Source organism: Chaetodon auriga, chromosome 5 (genome assembly GCF_051107435.1).
Source record: "Chaetodon auriga isolate fChaAug3 chromosome 5, fChaAug3.hap1, whole genome shotgun sequence".
In the NCBI taxonomy this organism is placed as follows: Eukaryota; Metazoa; Chordata; class Actinopteri; order Chaetodontiformes; family Chaetodontidae; genus Chaetodon; species Chaetodon auriga.
Window position 1 is genome coordinate 23786413 of NC_135078.1, and position 19765 is coordinate 23806177.

General features: G+C 43.7%; 1 protein-coding gene across 5 annotated transcripts in view; it reads left to right on the forward strand.

Annotated features, from left to right (window-relative positions):
* Positions 1–19765, forward strand: part of trpm3 (transient receptor potential cation channel, subfamily M, member 3) — a 106560-nt gene that overhangs the window by 25062 nt on the left and 61733 nt on the right. For all 5 annotated transcript variants that reach the window (XM_076731351.1, XM_076731348.1, XM_076731347.1 and 2 more), the window contains exon 2: positions 18590–18669. In XM_076731351.1, coding sequence (XP_076587466.1) covers positions 18590–18669 — 80 coding nt within the window. The remainder of the gene's footprint in view (positions 1–18589; positions 18670–19765) is intronic.

The window sequence follows — 19765 nt, forward strand, 5'->3', positions numbered from 1 at the left end:
TTGGTTTTTCATGTTTACTTGTAATAAGTAGCCTACAGGAGGTGCAAAGCAATAATATCAGTGCACAAACATGCACTTGCTTTCACAGTCCGTCTCTTACACACACACACATACACACACACACACACACACACACACACACACACACACACACACACACACACACAGCCAGTAATGATTCATAATAGAGATGATGAATTATATTTGCAGAGCAATTATAATTCTGTCATTTGCTTTGATGCGACTGATACTCAAGCTGTTGTGACAAGTCTGGTTGCAAGGTTCGAAAGACTGACTCCTCATTTTGGTGTCAATTTGGTGTCCTTTGGCTTTTCCACCTATTCAGATGAGTCCAATTAGCATGGCGCTGTACTGTCGTGCACACTGACATTTGTGGATAACCACGTGAAAAGTGCTTTATAATAGATTGCCTGTTAGTGTGGATGGATGATCGCAGATCTGATGAGTTGGATTTGAGGTTTCTATTTGCACAAAAACAATAAGGAGCTTCACTATCACTTACTTATAATATGTATTGGAAATGGACATGTGAAACAGTGAAAGTTAACATAAATACTGAGTTAAAGCACTGCAGAGTTCTTCTGGTCAGATCTGATTGTACTGATTAGGGTGTCTGGTGTGTTGAGCAGTGAAATTTCGTGAATATGGGAAGGTTGTGCTTTGCTTTAGGGACAAAGTTTGACCTAAATAGCAACATCCAACAGCAATTCGACCTTTCTGCCATGAAAGAGAGGAGGCAAAAACAGAAAATTAGTTTCTTTACATTTTTTATTTATGCTACTGAACTTCTCCCTTTATTCCATTTTCAACCACATTGCATCTCAGCTTCCTTAAATGGCTTTGTGCTGCAAGTGTAGGAGGGACAAATCATTTTAATGAGGCTTGCTGTTCCTCCTCCTCCCACTTCCAAGCCTGTCTTTAAGGCCAAGGTTCATCTTGATTTAGCTGACAGGCTCTTGTCGTGAGTGTGTGTGGGAAATGCTGAGCGCAGAGCGATTGGTTTACTGGTTCTCACAGTGAGAGGAAATCCGCCTCCAGTTTGTGCAGTGTACACTGGATTGAGCCTGTGAACCTGCTAATACAGGCTTTGACTGCTGATGTTCCTCAATGAAACATATGTTGCAGCAAAGCGGAGATGAAACATACAAAAATAATCCTGAAAGCTCTTTAACTTCTACACGCACACCGTGTTTCCAACAGGTCAAAATATACTACCACAATGAACATGAAAGTGTGGTAGAAATAAGTGTAGAACTGTTGTAATATTTGCATACAGTTGTACCCGATAAACTGGTAAATGAATGATGAATTATAGGTCTTTCAAAGCCTGCAGATTTATTTGACAGGCAGAGGACGCAGATGATGGTGAGGTCACGTTCTTGTCCAGACTTTGTTCATGGCATGTTGTGGTTCACCAGCTAGTGGAATTAGATGGAGCACGGCATGCCAGAAAATGACAGGGCAACTGGCAGGTGTGGCTGGAGCAGCAAATTTGGCAAAGCTGGATATGGCTTTTCCTAATTCCTAATGACTGGAAAAGTGATGGTTGTGAACCAAATTCAGCACATGAAGATGAAACGGTTTCAGGTTCAACTATTTCACACAGCAGATTTGGGTGTAAGGGAAATGAAAAGATGAATAGTGTGGTGAGGTATGCTGGAAATGCTTATTTTCCTGCAGCACACCAGGATGTAAAATCCAGCACAATGAGTGTTTTGCACCAGTATCATTCAATGGGGACCTGCCCTGGCTGTGGCTGGCTTGTCAGTCGAGGAGGCGCATCCTTTTGATGATGACTGGTGTAAAAGCGTCATACAGTTTGCTGTCAGACTCAGGCATATGATCTAGTTGAATGGTGTCACACTTGGTTTGGAAAAGACTGAACAGTGGAGAGGCTTGGAGCCTTTAGACTGCTGTTTTTACTTGATGGATGAACAGGCATCATTGGGATGACCAGGATAAGGTTAGCAAGAACACGTGTGTCACTGGAGGTGGGTCAGGCTCTGTGGGAGGTTTGAGTTTTTGCTCCATTAAGGCGAAGTCAGACTGAACCAGGGAGGAAAATGCATTCTTACTGTGTGTGTCTGAGAGAACTCATCAGCCAGTATGGCAGCCCGTTAAAGTGATGCAGCTGTCACCTCATTTAAATAAACTCCTTTTTTTTCTGGCAGGTACTATTTAAATTCCTCCAAAAGAATTATCTCCTGCAGCTGCATAGATACTGTGACCTCGCTGGGTTGTGACACCACTCGTCAAAATGCGCACAATTTTCATGTGCAGTCTCCATATACTGCATGTCTGTGTGGCAGTTTTTCACAATTTCGGAATTTCCACCAGTAAACATCAGGAAGTAACTCAAAGGAATCCTACACAGTGGTGTTTCTGAAATGGAGAAAGCAGCAGCTAACTCTGGCCCTTAGCTCATATTTCATTACGAAAATACTCAGAAATCAGATTACACCATTACTAATAGAAAAAGGTACCGTATAGACCAACCATATCAGCCATTTTAGCCTTGAAACAGGATTAGTGGAAACTCAGCTTGTCACATTTTTACCCTGGATGCCCTCTGTGCAATTGGACAGACACAACACACAGGCCAATAAAAAGTTTGTTACCCACAGTTTCCACCAGGCTTAAGCTAGCAGCTACAAATAACTGTAGTTAAGGCTGTTTGACATTACATGTGTAGTGCAAGAGCACAGATTTATAGATTATTCAGTGATTTATGTTGTTCAGCTCCTCCAGTTTCTCAGATAAAAGCAGATGGTCTGGCCAAATATTTATGTGATATTGGATGCAGAGGCTTTTGTGCTTCCTAGAGTCAAAAACCTGAACCCTTTTCTCTTGGTCAGTGAAGCTGACTGTCCTCCCGCCATGGTGAACACTGCAGACAAAAGCTGTGTGCAGTCATTGGTGTTCTGACCCAAGTCCACTGGTTTCTGGGTTAGTGCCAGAAAGCTCCTAGGGGGTTTAGTCTCACCGCGAGACGTAAGAGGTACAAAGCTACTGAGTCATTAACTATGACAGCTGAGAGAAAGACACTTCTGCTCTGACAATCTAGCCTCAGCTGTCCAAGATACACCCTCCACGTCCTGGAGACCCATCTCTCTGAACCCAGGTATAACCCTATCAATCTAAGCCTCAGCTCAGCTGCGCTTATCCCCTCCAACTCATCCCCTCCCCTCATTAGACACTGCAGTGGTGACACAGGTGTGTAGTTGGCCTGAAATGTGGCAGCCGTTGCTTTTTGTTCTCTGCATTGTTCCCCATACACATATAGTCTTGATAGAGACAATGTTATGCAACATTTTGGTCATATTACAAACTAGATGCTGCAGGGTCAGAGTTCACATCTGATCTTAGAGTGGATAACCTATTTCAATCTCTCCCCCAACACTCTTTCAAGCGTTTACTGTATAAACAAACTAGATTTTCCTTTAACTAATGCCACAGTCTCTCTCACTTCTCAGCCTAACTTCTGAATCCTGTCAAACATTTCATTCATCTCTTGCCCGTTCATCCTTCTCATCTCTAGCTCTCCTCATTCTCTCAGCTGGTCATCTTGATATCCTCCTTCAGCGTCCTCTCATGTCCTCTTCTGTTCCTGTTGCTCTGGTCCATCTGCTTCATTGGATATTTACAGCCTGCTATAAATGCTGTCATAGCTGACAATAGATGCTGTCACCAAATGTGTTTTGACCACGTACATAAATACCTGACTACAGACTGACAAACTTGATTTAACCCTGAGTCTTTGAAGAGAGCTGGCAGTGAGAGGAGCTACAGTATAGGTTGAACATCATATTTAATGGACTGAGGCATAAGTGTCACTCTGGTCACTGGCAGCTGAAGGTGAAACAAGGGCCTCTTCACCCAAGTACCACTAGCAGTGACCTTGTGGTCAACACTGGAGACATCACCACAGCTTTTATTCATCCTGAAAGCAAAGCCACAGTTTTCACAACCCGCCTGCTGGCAAACCATCAAAAACATCCTCCACTGTAGCACTGCTACCAGGCACACACAGCAGCTCTGAGTAGTGTGACAACTTGTCCAGTCCCCCAGCAAAGAGGTCATTCTGACCTGCCGTGCCAGACCCAGAAAAACAGACACCCTAATGAAGATGCAGAAAGACAGAGAGAGAAAGATAATTTCGAGTGGTTGTTATCAGCTTTCCTTTTGGCAGATTCCCCCTCGCTGTGATTAAAGAAAAGTTAGTGAAAACCGTTTGGCTGCTCGAAGCACAGCAGGACTTCTGTGGTTCTCTGCCAACTTTCTGGAAATAGGAAAAGAGGCATGCACAAAGGGAGGCAGATTAACAGAAAGGTAGGGGGGCTGATCATGTGTGTGTGTATATAGTAGAGCTTCAAGCAAAAATAGTACTCGATACTCACTCAGAACTATTTGACCGTTCTTTGACTCCGGCATGCAGTATGATAATAATAGTCCATATATATATATAGCCTGGCCCGTAGCAAGGAACTAGCCAGGGCAAAGCGGCCTGATCTCGGATGGTAGCAAGATGTTGTGGTGGCGTTCGTAAACGAGAACTTGAATGCACCAGGGAGCTGCAACTTGAGCTCATCTGGGCACTTTTACACTGACTATTGTAACTCATTTCCTGTAGCATGTACAGAGTCTGCAGTAACGTGCTGGTACTTTTCGCTCTCAAACACACCTGAGATCTGCTGCCCACAACACCTGATGACCGACATCACACAGACACACGTTTTGCTGCAGTAACACAACAAAAACTGTTATTTAGTTCATCCTCATTTAATGTGGCTGATTAATTACTGTGTTAATAGAACAAGGCCTTCTGTACTGAACTGTGTTTATTATTGTTTCTGTGCCATGCTATAACGCTGCCTCAGTTTAAGTCCTTCAGAATTTTGTTGCCTCACTCTCACACTTTATCTCTCTGTCACTCTAAGGGTCCATGTTGTCTCTACACATATTTTTAAATGAATGCATCATATGTATGATCTTAACACAAAGACACTCACATAGACAAGGGGTAATGTGCACTCAGAGAGACAGAGAGAGATTGGGAGAGGAACCGTTGGATTAAGATTCAGGTCCCAGTAAAGAGCTTTGTGTCAGCGTAGCTTTGACCACACATACATTACTGAGTCTCTGCAAACACAGACAAAGTAGATCTGATTCACACCAATGAGTTTCTTGCCAACAGGCCCTCTGCAGGGACATATTTTGCTGTCCTTCTCTGTATTGGACATACATGTAGAGGTGACTAGGCTGTCTATAGATCATCTGTGGGATCAGGTTTTGTGTGTGTATGTGCTTATTAATAAGATTTTGATCAATTCACAGCATGTGAATCAAAACAAATGGACACACGATTGTGTTTATTCCTTTGAAATGTCTTTGAAAAGATCATCTCCTGTGATCTATGACATTAAATATGTTTGCTTTTGTTACAAGTTGTTCAGAAAAAATACATGCGTGACAAGCAGTTGATAAAGCAGTGATACAGCCATGTTTACTCTGAACTGTCCACACTTGTGACAGGCAACACCTTTAATGGTCAGACAAGGCTGATAACAAATCATCATACTGTGCCATTTCCATAGAAAAGAGCATGTCTCAGAAATGTCAACGTGCAATAATTTGTGACCCGGTGCAGCATATATAGGTTATGTCTGCAGTCAGAATTTGTCTTATACTGCGCTTTTAAGGTGGTAGCAAAAACAATGCTTATACAGTAAAGTTTGTAAATCCTTTGTGTAGACTGCATGTTTAATCTTAGAAATAAGCAGAATAACAAGAAAATAAACTGGAAATATGAGGCTCATAACACATTTGTGTCACAAATTCTATTCTACAAATGATTAGGACGGCTCTTGGGCCAACGAGATGGACTGTTTGTTCATCATTGTAATCACTGGTTTCTGTTTCACATGTGAGTTAAAGGTTTCTACCTTTAATTTTAGCGCCCGCTCCCTTGACGCCAATCAGTGTCACTATATAAATGCTGGGACGCAGTGTGATAGAGTGCCGTCCCTCCCAGGCTTGTCAGATATCACCTGACTCACGGAATCATATTTGATGGACAGAAGAACAGATAAACCGAAAAGGCCTGATCCATTGTCCCAGCTCCTCATTTCCTCATTAATATTCACGCTTTTTCTTCATCATTATTTCCATGAGCCTGTCATGGAAAAATATTGTTTGGCAGATATGTATTTATTTATTTATTTTTTACTACCTTTTTCTCTGTATGAATGTGTGTGTGTCTGTATGTGTGTGCGCTCGCTGTCGTGTCATTGCGCTGACGCACATGGGTATGCTCCAGAGATCACCACTCCAGTCCTCAGCTATGCCGTAGGGGCTACGAGAGGGGGGCACAGGAAGCAAGGAGGGGGGGTTCCTCCTAGTTTTCAGTATCCATGGTAACACCATCCTGCCCCTGCTGGGATGTGTGTCAGTGGTGCTGAGATGGGCTGCAGAGAGACACAAGAGGGGATGGAGGGAAGGAGAGGAAAGAAAAGAAAGGGTGGGAGAACTCAAAGGAAATAACGGTGGAAGGGGAATTGGATCAAGGGGATTGAGAGGATGCGCTAAAAGGAGGGAAAAGAGGGGGCATGGGGCAGATTATGGACTTCATGGGAATGTGGTCATTGGGTAAATGGACAAATATATAGAGAGATGAGAGTGAGGGGAAATACTGAAGAAGAAAAGCTTCATTGACTTGAGTTGTACTGTACTTGCTAGCTCGTTGATAAGTAATGTAATGCCTCTTCCATCTCTGCATCTCCACCCACACCCACTGCACACCCCTCTCTCTGTGGCAGCAGGGCCAGCACTGGCACTATGCATTTTGGCCGGAGGGGACGAGCTGTGACTTCCTTCCTCTCCCCACCTCTCTTCCTGTCTACCTATGTGTGAATCCAGTCTCCCTGCCTCTCTCATTTGTGGGAGTCAGATTGAGTTTACACAGATGCCAAACTGCTTATTGATCGTCGAAGGGTTCCAGAGAGACGGAGGCGAAGGGGGAGATCTGCAATTCAATGCAGGCCAAATGGTTCGATTCTATGGCTGAGGGTTGAATTGGTGTTGGTGTAATGTGGAGGTCTGGGTATGTTATAGTTACAGAGGGTTTTTTTTTTCTATATGTGTGTATGTTTTGTGTGTGTGTATAATGCTGATAGCATGCCAGAAGAGGAAACTTGTCAGCTGTTCCCGCTGTGCTGGGAACAACAGGGAGACAGACAGAGAGAAACAGAGACAGATATTATGTGTGTGGGTCTTGTATATTTGTGTGACAACAGTGTTTATGCCTGTCTGTGATTGTGATAAATGGATTTAGCAGCTCATTTCTGCTTCAGCTCAGTGACCACAAATACAAGTTCTGTTATGTTGAAAAACACTGAGACCCATATTCCACTCGTGCTGCCAAAATGAGACGTCGAATGGAGGAAAAACTGTCATGTTTGTTGGACATTCAGACACAGACGCGCTCTGCCGCTCTTAAAAAGAAGTCATTTCCACCATTTATTTCAGAAAAGAACTTGTTCTCTTCCCGCTCCATTCCTCAAAAGAAAGACGTTTCTGTGCTTCGCAGGACATCAGAAACGTTTGACACATCTGACTGCCGCCTGGACGACTGACTTCGCCACAGCGAGACTGTGAGCTGCGCTAATGGAACCACATCTGAATCACTGCATGACCGCTGTGCCGGTATCAAAAATGAATGTACATTTGACCTGAGAAATACATCCATCATAAACTGAGCGACGACAAGGAAGAGTGAGCGAGAACTTGGAAGGATGTAGTGAGCTGCGGTGGGGGAGAACAGAGCGGGTCAAAGGCAGTCCATATGAGCCTCTGTGGCACGGATCATCTAATCGCAGCTTTTTCCAGAATCAGCAGAATGGCCTTTTTCTTTTCTCTCGTTCTGTCTATCTGTCTTTTCCACATAGACGCACATTCAAGCCTCCCTATCAGCGGTGGTGGAGTGTGGTGGACACACGAGAAGCAATTTCACAGCCCTTGGCCTGAACCATCTCAGCACCTGCAACTTCATTACAGCACACCAGCACTGGTCTGCTGCACACACATAGACACACACAACTCAGCACCATGGAGTGCAACGGCTTTTGTTGTGGTCTTGAATGTGGCACTTCATGATAATGGCGGTAACGTGCAGAGTGTCCAAGTCATATTGCCAGTTGTCCGGTAAACAGCAAATCATTTTGTGGAACAGCAAAAGCCACAGAATAATGAGGGGCAGAGCGGAGCTGCACAGGTAGAGATACCATTTGAAGATAAAAAACGTAGAAAGAAGGACAATAACTAAATATAACCAGCACAGGTTGTAACAGTATAATGGGTTACATAGCCTGTTTCAAGTCCACGTCTCTTATTTGTTCAGTGATTTTAAATCGGTCTGTTGTGCCCATTGATGGCTGTTTCCGCTGCTTGGAGAAATAATTGGCAAATCACAGCTTTGCAGGCAGGTTTGATAATGATGACGTCTTCCTTTGTCAACCGACAAGACACCACTGAACATAAACACAGTGTCAGAAGGAATGAAGCGGCCCACAACACAACAGGAAACACAACGTGACAAGCCAACACAACAAGCACAGCCTAGCGCTAACACACCTAACAACACAACCACCGGAGAAGTAGAGCCTGTCTGTTCCTAATCCTTTCCTTCCTCGGGCCCCTGACTGTTTTAACACCCACCATCATTTCTTCCAGGCTACTCGACAGGTGTCAGTCAGACCACGGTTAACTAAAGCGCAGTGTGATCATTAGACTGACTGCAGTTCGCTGGCTGGCTGCTGCCCTTGTCATTCACCGAGGCTCGTTGGCCTTCGCTCTCTCCTGTTTCTCTTCTGGCTTCTCATCTCTTCTGATGGAAGGTTTCTCACTTCTTTGCCCCCATCTTGACACAGACCAAATGGATTCAGCTTATCTCTGCTCAGTGTCAGTCCATTTCTTTCTCCCCTTTCTGCTCTCTCTCTCTCTCTGCGTCCACTTTCTCAGCTGCTTTTCTATTTGCTGTGTTGCTTTTTAAAAATCCCAATCTGTTTGGACCTGGACTCTGATTTACAGCAGATCGGTTATCCTCCCTTTTCTTCTTTTTCCTTCTCTTCAGCCATGTCCACTGCGTCTTCACTTCACTGTCTGTACTGAACTCCATTCACTTCCATTCTTTCTTTCTTCTCACCACCACCTCACCCACCTTCACCTCTCCCTCACCTCTTATCTCTCCCACCACCTACCTCTTCGCCCATCTTCCCCAGTCTCTCCCACCTCGTCATCTCATCTCATGCTGACACCAGTCCCCCACCTCCGCCCCCACAAAGTGTGAACCTGCCTCCCCCCTCTCCCCCCTCTGTCACAGACAGAATGGCCATGCCAGTGTTGATTAGAGCCTGCATGGCCAGATGCTCAGCTAGGCTTAGCAGAGGCCTGTGGGAAAGGGAGCTGCTTATTCTAGCCTCAGGAGATGGATTGAAAACGACGGGAGCTAAAACAAGCAAGCATTCTCTCATTACACTCGCACATTGAACACACCCGCACATGCGCACTAGCACACAAGTGAGCTCGTCGCAGCAATCTGCCGGAGAGGAAAACAGGCGCATGCGCAAGCACGTTGTAAAAACACGTCCTTCTTTTCCTCATGCATTTTGCATTTGATGTTGTGTGTCGAGTTATGAGGTGATCGAGCTGGTGAATTAATCACCTGTTGTTTTCTGAGGGTTGATTTTATTCATGCAAAAATACATATGTGCGGCGAGAAGTTCATTATCTTGTTTATCTTTTCAGGAACACGATTTTTTCTGTCAAAATCTTTGGATTTTGTTTACCATTGTTCTTTAATATCCTGCCTTAATGTCAAACAGCTCGTTAAATATTTCTCTGCATGCAAGACATTGTTTTGCATATATAGCATCATAAGAGCAGTACAAAATATCAATTAGCGATACAAGGTTTCTGTCCTGATACTTCTGATACCAGTGATGTCATTTTCATAAATATGGAATCTGTGTACCCCACTGCATGGACCATAAATTGAAGCTAGAAAATGTAGTAGCACAAAAGACAGTTGGCAGCCATAACTGAAGGAATGACTGATTGACTTAACTGCTTTTATGATAAAATTAACAAAGAGATTGTATTTTATGTGGATCAGTCACATCAGTATTGGCACTGATATCGATGCCGCTGTTAATGTCCCTTTCTCTCTTAACATTTCTATCCACCACCCTCGCATAACTTAATCACAGCAGGATTTCTGACAGTCTCTATTTATCCCCTTTATATTTCACTCTGATTTACAATTAGTTGATGGCTCAGTGCGGCGATGTGCACTTAGCGTAGGTCTGTTTCAAAGAAAGGCATTCAAATATTAGACACTGAAGCAGGTGATTTACTTTTTGACGGGGTATTTAGGATTTCAATTAAGTTTTACATAAATCAAACACAGTGTATACAGAGCTGAACAAAAGAGAAAAGCTGCTTTAAGGGTTTCACTCTGTCTACACTCTCACTGTTTTACAGGGCATTTTATAGCTGCAGGCAAGTCGATAAATAACGTATAAGTCACTCCATAAACCTAAGTGCAACCTGCCGTAAAGACTGCCATCAGAGAAATCCCATTCCAGATCAAGGTCTCTTCAAGGCCACTGAGTTGCAGGCCAGACACTAGTCAGTGATGTTGAGGATGATTATAAATCATCGATTATAAAATCGTTTGACGCTGGAAGTTAGTGTATTCAGCAGCTTGAAAAGACTGTTTAAGGTAGAGGAATAGATTTATAGCATCTCACATTACCCAGTCTCCGTCTATTAAAACTAAAATCACTGTAAATCTGCTTAAATATTTATGGAAGCTGTGCCTCCTTAAATCTGCAACATGAATTTATTTGAAAGTAACTGCTAAGGAGAAGAGAAGAGCCCATCTTCTAAAGTGCTTTGTTGGCCATTTTTTGCCAGGTGGATGATACAATGTGTGCCGTTAAGCTCCAAAGAAAAACACTGAGAGGATTGTTATTCAGCAGCTTAAGTTTGCACGGGGTGAATTTGTCTAATGTGTGTGATTAAAACCGAGAATCCCACTGGCACATAACAAATTACAGGATTCGGTTAAATGTTCCATGTGTGCGTAAATTTAGCGAAGTTATTTTCTGTGTGGTTGCATGGTTCTAATTGGACGACATAGCGAACATGATGAAACTGTGGGCAATTGGCCTCCGGAGGAATGAGCCTCTAAATCTTCTGTTTATGAGTTCACAAGTCTTTCTGTCACTGGTGTTTTGAAAAGTCTAAATATTCTCAGTATCTGGCTCAAAAGTGCTGGTTGCTGTGAGCTTTACACTTCATGCGGAGGTGAGAAAAGTTGGTTTGGGCCGTTCACGGTTTTCTTGTGTGTTGACCAATTTGCTGAGGGAGAGCTGCTGGGTAGAGGTGAAAAAAGGATTTTTGGGAGTGAGGCTTTTCTCTGGCATAACACACCAGAGGAGAACCTCCAATCTGCACTTGGTTATCTTGTGTATACTTGCCATTTTAACACAATAGAGTGGTGGAAAATATTAGTTTGGGCTGAAGCAGTTTGCACTTGTTGCCCTTGTCGCAACTTTCCATCAGACCAGAGAGGAGCTGCTGAATAGAGGTGGAAAATATTGTTTTGGACTCTGGGGTCTGCAGTTTGTTCTGGAGGACTGACAGAGAGCCTCCTGTCTGCACTTGTGTGTTGGCCAGTTTCTAAGAAAATACCTTGGCTGCTCACTCATAGGGTTAAAATAAGCACACTTGCCCATCTTGACCCATGAGAACACACACACACATTCACACACATGCATATGAAGTTGGTCCTGTAAATCAGCTCTGTTGCCATTTTTTGCTTTATGCTTTAAATCTCTCTTAAGCTGCAAAATGCTGAAACAAGTGGAAAAACTCATTTTGTGTGTTTGTGTGTGTGTGTCTCAGAGAGAGAGGTGTGTGTTTGTGGCTGATATTCATGTATGCCAGCTCCCCTCCAGGAAAGTAAACCCAGTGTTTGCGTGTGTGTTCAGGTCAGTGAGTGCTATTTCACTTGCATAAGTGGTTCCTCTCCTTGACAAGATTGCATTTAAAGGCAGTGACCTCATCTTTAATGCAAGCAGTAACTACATGGTGCTGGCAATGGTCTTCGTGAGTCTGGATCAAGCACTGGGTCACAATGTAGTGCTGTTTACCAATGCATTGACTTGCCCAAGATGGCTGTCTAGTGAAGGTCATTGTATATAATATTGCCCATCTCAGGGGTGACATATTGTGTGCATTGTTTGCTCCTGACTGCTGTTGTTTGGGGTTACAAAGGGACTTGATGGAGGAGAGAGGCTGTGAAGAGAGCTGGGATGAGCAGAGAAAGACAGAGGCACTCAGAGTCACATTAAGAGAAGATGAGTGTGATGGAGATAGAAGGCGGCTGTGGAGGGAAGGCTGCGCTGTAACTGCAGTTCAGTTCAAGTATTTTGCCCAGCCTGGGTCTAAGAGCAAGGCCAAAACAAAACACTAAACTATGTTCTGCATACTAATCTTAGAAATACTTCACAGTATGTGCTCTACCAGCCAGTCGATAATACCATCTGTCGGGCTTCAGATTTGCTTATGTCCTGTGTATAACAGTACTAACAGTTAATTTTCCAACTCCATGTTTAACCTGTTCACACATCTTAAGCTCCTCCATTTGGATTTCATCAGTGCATGAAAGCATGTAGATCACATCCAGTAGACTCAGTGGAGGAGGGACCAGAGCAAATGGCCTCTGCTGAGAAGCTCATCTCATCTATTACATGGTAAACCTGTCTGTGTCAAGGAGCATCATTTTCACAAAATTTAATACGTGTTAGAGTTCAGACTCATCGTAATTAACCCGGTGATGTTTGCATAATCTGTCGTACAACGTAAAGGCGGGAACACAACATCGAGACAGATGGCACCTTTTCATTGTTTTTGTCATGTAAAATCTTCGTGCTGATGCCAGTATGCAGCAAGGATTCGGCTCAACAGGATCTTTTGTGCAAGAGAAGCCTTTACACAGCAAACTGTCCCTCAGTTTATTATGTTTTCCATTTGTCATCTGAATGCTATTAAGATAAATGACCAGTGTTTTTTCTGTCTCCATGCAAACTTAAAGAGTGTCACCAGGTTCATTGTGTGGTGTTCATTAATGCTTAGGGGCATTGATAATTGATCATGCAATGCCAGTATATTCATTAAATTACTCATGAAGATGCTATTTGTTACAACAAATGTGGCTCATGTAGCTGTGCAGCTACAGTTTGCATACAGGTGACCTGCATGTATGTAAGCTTATGTGTGTGTGTGTAAGCAGAGAATTGTGACCTTCGCATCCTCACTGCTTGCTTATAGGTGTGTGGTTTATCTCACGTGCGCACACACACACGCACACACACACACACACACACTGCCTCTGGTGCCTTGTCGCATCTGGGCAGCCTGGACTCAGGTGCAGTCCTTTCAGCATTCATTCCCGTCATGACACTGAATACATTACGCTCTCATTTACTCCAGATCTGCAGAAGCATTTTTGTTTCCCGAGATTTTGCTTACATTCACATTTTGTAGTTGTTGGTGTGTGTGTGTTTTACATTAAGTAGGATTACAGTTTTTGGAAAGTACATTCTTTTTCCTCTCTGGGTTTTTCCTGCTTGTGTATCGTGAGGTTTCATTTAGTTCAGATTACGCTCTCGTGTGCCCAGTTTCCCCCACTGCTCCTGCTAATTAAACCTGGTCCATATTATATACAGGTCCGCTAATCCCTTTGAGGAAAATAGCTTGTGCTGTAAAAAAGAATAAATAAAAAAATAGCAGGAAAACTGCAAATGCAAAAACTCACGTACACAACTGTGTGTGTGTTTAAGTGTGCGTGTGTGTGTGTGTGTGTGTGTGTGTGTGTGTGTGTGTGTGTGTGGGTGTGTACATATGTGTCATTCAGGACAAAGTAAGGATGGTGAGCAGGCTAGACGAATGTCTCGTTGCTCCACCTAATAGGCTCTCTTGCCATTCAGGCTCCCCCTTTGGTCTTGATGACACTCTCTCTCTCTCTCTCTCTCTCTCTCTCTCTCCCCATCTCTTTCTCACTCACACACACACATACACACAGCCTGACAGTTCAACCTTAATTTGAGTCTAAAAGAGGTGAGGGGCTTGTGTGAGGTGGAGGACAGCAGGTAATTCTATAAGCAGACTGTTTCTGGAAAAGGCCGCTGACTTTTTTAATATTTCAGAGGGGTCAGACTCTAATGTCATATTACTTAACGATAGCTAACCAGCTGTGTGATGATGTGAGATTTTTTACGTTCTGCTTTATTTTTTGGCTCATACACGCCGTTCCGATCTGGGAGCAGGGAGGAGACTGTGAGAGATGGGTAAAGAGCAGTTCAGTGGTGTTTCAGGGCTTTCTCGGTGTGTACTTTCAGCACTATGAACACACACACACACACACACACACACACACACACACACACACACACACACACACACACACACACACATACCAGCAGTGCTAATAGTCCCAGAGTAGACCAGTTGCCAGTGGACTGAGAGGTGGTCTGATCAGTTTTTGCTCTGATCAGTTTCGTTCAGTGATCTTGGTTTTAAGGATCATGCCTCTAAGATTACCTTCAACCATGAAGGGAAGGCCACAGCAATGCAGCCCATCACTTAACAGGTGAGTCAGTGTTTTAGTCATTTAATTGGGCAAACTAAGTCTTCTTCTTTCTATTTTATTCAGCATCTCTCCATTTCTGGGAATAAATCTCTGTGATTACTGGTTTTCATTTACCATGACTGTTATTTGTGATTGAAAGCTTTGAGCACAGAAAATCTGACAGCATGCATCTTCTGTGTTTGAGGTTTCAGATTATCTTACAGTCTCTTGTTTCGGTGTGTTCAGAGAGTTCAGAGACTTGTGAATGTGTGTGGATGCTCCATCTGAGGAAACATTTATTTTCAAGTGTAACTGTCTTTGGTCTGCGTTTGCCTGATTTCATCAGTTTGTTTATTTTAAAGCAAAAATGGAATACTTTCCAAAAATATCACTTCCACTATCTTTAGCGCTTGACTTTACTATTTTTAGCCTTGAAGGTGCATCAAATGTGTCAGAAGAAGAGTGAATCTGTTCTGAGACTCATCTTCTTATCTTGAGCCAGCCTGATTTAACACGAACGTCTTTGCTGTCTAACATCGATTGATTAAAAAATGTATAACTGTCTGAGTTATGATGTCGTTCTCGAGCCATGTAAAATCAAAGTGAGCCAAAAGAAGAAATTGAGATGCACTTCGGGGAAGAAAGGAAGCAGCTGTGTCTCTTTTTCACTTTCATCACCAAGATGGCAGTAAAACCAAATTCAGTGAAAAGTATTTGAAAATAAAGACTTAATGTAGCAGAAAAACAATGGGCTTCATGTATATAGTCATGTAAAAGCTGAGTCATTCATGTTAAAAGAAAAGAGGAAAAGGGAGCGAGGAAGAGGGTGAGAGCAAAGAGATTAGGCCGTTGATTGGATGTGGTTCCCAATTCAGCTCCCTGCCAGTGCCAATAAGAAAGAGGAGATACAATAGTAAAGGAAGGGAGGACAGGGAGAGGAGGGTGGAGGTGGCGGAGTTTGAGCGTAATGGAGTCAAGACCCCGAACAGGCTGTCAGATGCTGCTCACTTGCCGCGCACCCCTTGCTGTCACTACATCCACACGCACACACAAACACACGGCTGGCCTGATTGTGTTTGTGTGGGTCTGCGTGAGCGTGCCCCGGTGATAAATCTTAATTACACAATGGAGTGCAGGCCATGTGCCATCTCATCATGCCATGTCAAATCTCATAAGCAACAGCAAGAGCGCGAGAGGAAGAGCGAGAGACACATGTAACAGTATGAGAGAGTGAGAACATGTGCAAGCTGTGCCGACTCTATGGAGAAAAGAAGCATTGGAGGGGATAGAGGGGAATAAAGATGGGGTGCAAAGGGAAGGAAATCTTTGTCTGGGATGCTCTGGGGTGAAAATAGCGTGCTCCCTCTTTCAAAGGTTTACTGAGGGAGCATAAAAGGCTTTTTGTGCAGCGTGACTTTGTGTGATTTTGCCATCAGCCCTGACAATACTTATCAAATCTAAAAACCCGCTGCTGCTACCACAGAGCGGATCTAGTTTGTCCCAGGATGAGCTGGCGGATGAATACACAGTTCTAGCATGTCAGGGAAAGAATGGGGCTGGGGGCGTTGTTGTGGCCCGCTGAGTCATCGTGGCCAGGGTGATCTCTAAAAGCAGCCCCCCAGCCCCCCAGAGTAATGGTTAATCGTGGGAAGTCTGGTGTTAGGGTAAGTGTGCCCGTGTGTAGGCCGAGCCTGTTTGTGGCCGGTTGCGGTGGGTTTTGGCGTGCCGTGGTGTGACAGGGCCAGTCAGGCGGATGGGGCGTGTGTTGTTGTAGCCGTGGCAGTGGGGAAAGCCCTGTACAAGCAGCTCTCAGCTCTGCCGGCTGGGAGAAGAGCCGCGGCAGCTCTCCCAGAATAAAAAGCAGAAAAAAAGCTGTCCTTTTGTTTTCACGGCTGTTGTGTTCCCTCTGCTGTGGGTTTGGGAGTCTGGTCTGTGTGTCCCCCTGGATGTCTGTGACTGTCCTGTTGTGACATTCGGTCCTATTCTGGACCTCGGGTGTTGAGCTCTGTCGCCACAAAACCTCACACAGACATAGTCCACTTCCTGGAATGGTGGTGTCAACCCAGGAAGTGTAACCTTTGAACCACAAAGTGCTGAGTAGAACGTCGTACATTTAAATGGCAGAGGGTAACATTCTTATCATCACAGAGACAGAAAGTGTACATCACACAGTGTGCAGTGCACATGAGCTGGGTTTTATTTCCACAGTACACACATACTGATTGTTTTACAGATTATGAATATGATGTAGGCATGACAGCTGATGGGACAAGCTGGACCGAGTCTGTTCCAGTCTGAGTCGGTTGGCAGCAGGCAGATAAAATCATAAAGGGAACGTTTTGTGTTCTTGTCATTTAATTCCATTTTAAGCGTGTTTCATATATTTACAGCTGGAATCAGGACCTTTGACGTCACCTATGAGAGCAGGAAACAAATATACACACTTCAGGCATTAGTGTGACATCACAGCTCCAGATGTTTTTTTTCCCCTTTTCAGCCCTCATTATTAATGATCAAGGGGGGCTCATTTTGATTAATAGGTTTTCAGTTTTGGTAAATGAACAATTTGAGTTCTCGGCACATTGGCCAAAATCTAATCACAGTTTTCCAGTCCTCAGTTTTTTGGCTCTGGATTTAATGTTTAGTGTGTGCTGCTCTCCGGTTTCTTTGTACCTCAGTGGAAATAGTCGCTGACTGAACAGTATCTTATTTGTGATCTTTATGTAGGAATAACTGCAGTTTATGTATTTCCCAAAGGAACTTCCCTTAATGGTGCAATGTTTTAAAGCTTACTTTGCAGCATGGTACTTTTTACTTTTAAGCAAAAAAACATGTTCCTGCCCTTTGGTGCACCCCCATTTGTACTCCCCTTTTCAACTGCATAATAGAGGAGACAATTGAGCAAAGTGTGCAACTGAAATATATGTTGTTTATAGCAAGCCAATAAAGGGACACTCAAGAATCCACACAGCTCCGGATACAATGCCCTTTTCTTATTAGCTCTAAGAAGAATTTCCTAGAGTACATACAGCATATTGCATCTTGTCCTACATTAATCCTCGTTTGCATGTAACAAGTATTCATACATGTAACTGTTGAGACATCCAGATCCTGTGCTGCAAGTGTATGTCAGGCTCTCCGGTGGCGTTCTGTCCGTGTCTGTAGCAGGATAATTGGCTCCAGTCAGTCGCTCAGACCTGCAGCAGATGCGACTGCAGAGGATCACAGTGTCACAAATACTACATCATTCCACTAGCTGCATTATGATGGGGAAGTCTTTCTAGCACACACATGTTGTATGCATGCACACATACCTGCTCGTATAAACGCACATACACTCAGCGGGCTGCACAGAAGAGTATCTAAGGACTAGAACTCTGACATAATTTACTGCCTCACTGCATGTAACATCCGCTTTCTCCTTCCCAGCTTCTCAGACATTGTGTGTGTGTGTGTGTGTGTGTGTGTGTGTGTGTGTGTGTGTTTGTGTGCCATGTCCAGATTGTTGTGATTTCTGTTCTCAAACCAGGTTCTGATGTGTAATTGCTGATTTAACTTTATTTTAATGTCGTACTTCAGAGACGTTAAGTCAAACATTTCATACTGTGTGTTCTGTTGTCTTCACCCCAAAACTGGGCTGCTGCTTGCAGAGAAATGTGGAAGAAAAGTCTCTACATAAAAGAGTGTGTTATTTTACATAACAAACACAACCCGTCCTGTTTCTTGAAGGACAAGTAAACACTGTCTCTTACAGGTGAACTCCTCAGTCTGCTCATCATCTGAGCTCGTCTCTGCTGCCTGTCTGCTGCACGCTCAGCTCACAGCTCCATTATTTGACGACTGACTCAGTTCTTCTCTCTTCTCTCATTTTTGCAGGCACAGAAATCGTGGATAGAGAGAGCGTTCAGCAAGAGAGAATGTGTTCATATCATAGTGAGCGCCAAAGACCCCCATAGGTGAGTAAGAGTGCGTGCGAAGGAAATGTAAGAGGGTTTTTTTGTTTTTTTTGTTTTTTTTTTTAGGATTCAGCTGCATGATTATTCAATATAAAAGCTGCAATACTGTAATGAGCGAAGTTAGCTAATGTGAAAGCCCCGCTCACGTAGAGCAGATTAAGAGCCTCGTTTCACTTCTGACCTTTTAAAACATGCCTCAGAGTAATATCATGCTGGCCTCTATTTGCATCACAGGTAGATGCTGCACACTAATGAGCCAAACACTGACATTATACATTTTGAAACCACACATGTGAAATTCAGGGCCGGGCCACGTCAGTTTAAAAGGTTATTAATTTAAGCCCACAGGACTGTGCTAGTATAGCAAAGTGTAACCGTGAAAGCACATTTGTTAGAGTCTTATCGAAATCTTTCTAATCTAATTTCTGTAGTTCCTACCATCCCTCATACACACACGTTTGTGCACACACACGTACACACAGGAAATGCCACTGTTTGTTAGGTTAGCAGAATTAACATAACTGGAGGAAAGAGGGTGGAAACCCGATGTTCCTCAAGATCAAATCTAGTTTTCTCTTTTTAGTCAAAACCACTTGTGTTGATGCACAAGGCAGGAGGAGGCAAAGTACCTTTGGTAAGAGATGACGTAAACGTGAAGCTATAATCAAAGCCTCCTGAGTCCCTCTCCTCCCAGGGGTCCCACTCCATGTAAGGTTAAAGCACAAGGGAAACATGAATCTGACAGTACATCTGAATAAGCGTGTTCTCGCATAGAGATACGACAATTCATGTAACTGTCATTTTGTAACTCTGGTAGTTGCTGAGAGGGGGAAGGAGAGGACAGCAAAGGAGAGAAAAGGTTTGTGAAGAGCAGAAAACAAAAAGAGACAGTCAATAAAAGATTGCAGCGGCTTACGGATCCTTCTCCTCCTCTTCCCCCAATCAGGAGATGAAAGTCAGATGACAAGCTGTCACTTCAGCCTTGCCCTCCTCTCACTGTAGGCACATAACTGTGGCAGCTCTCACGCTTTTTCTCTCTCTCTGTCACACACGGTCTCTCAAAACCTTTTCTTTTTCCTTCTCGGCGTTACAGTAG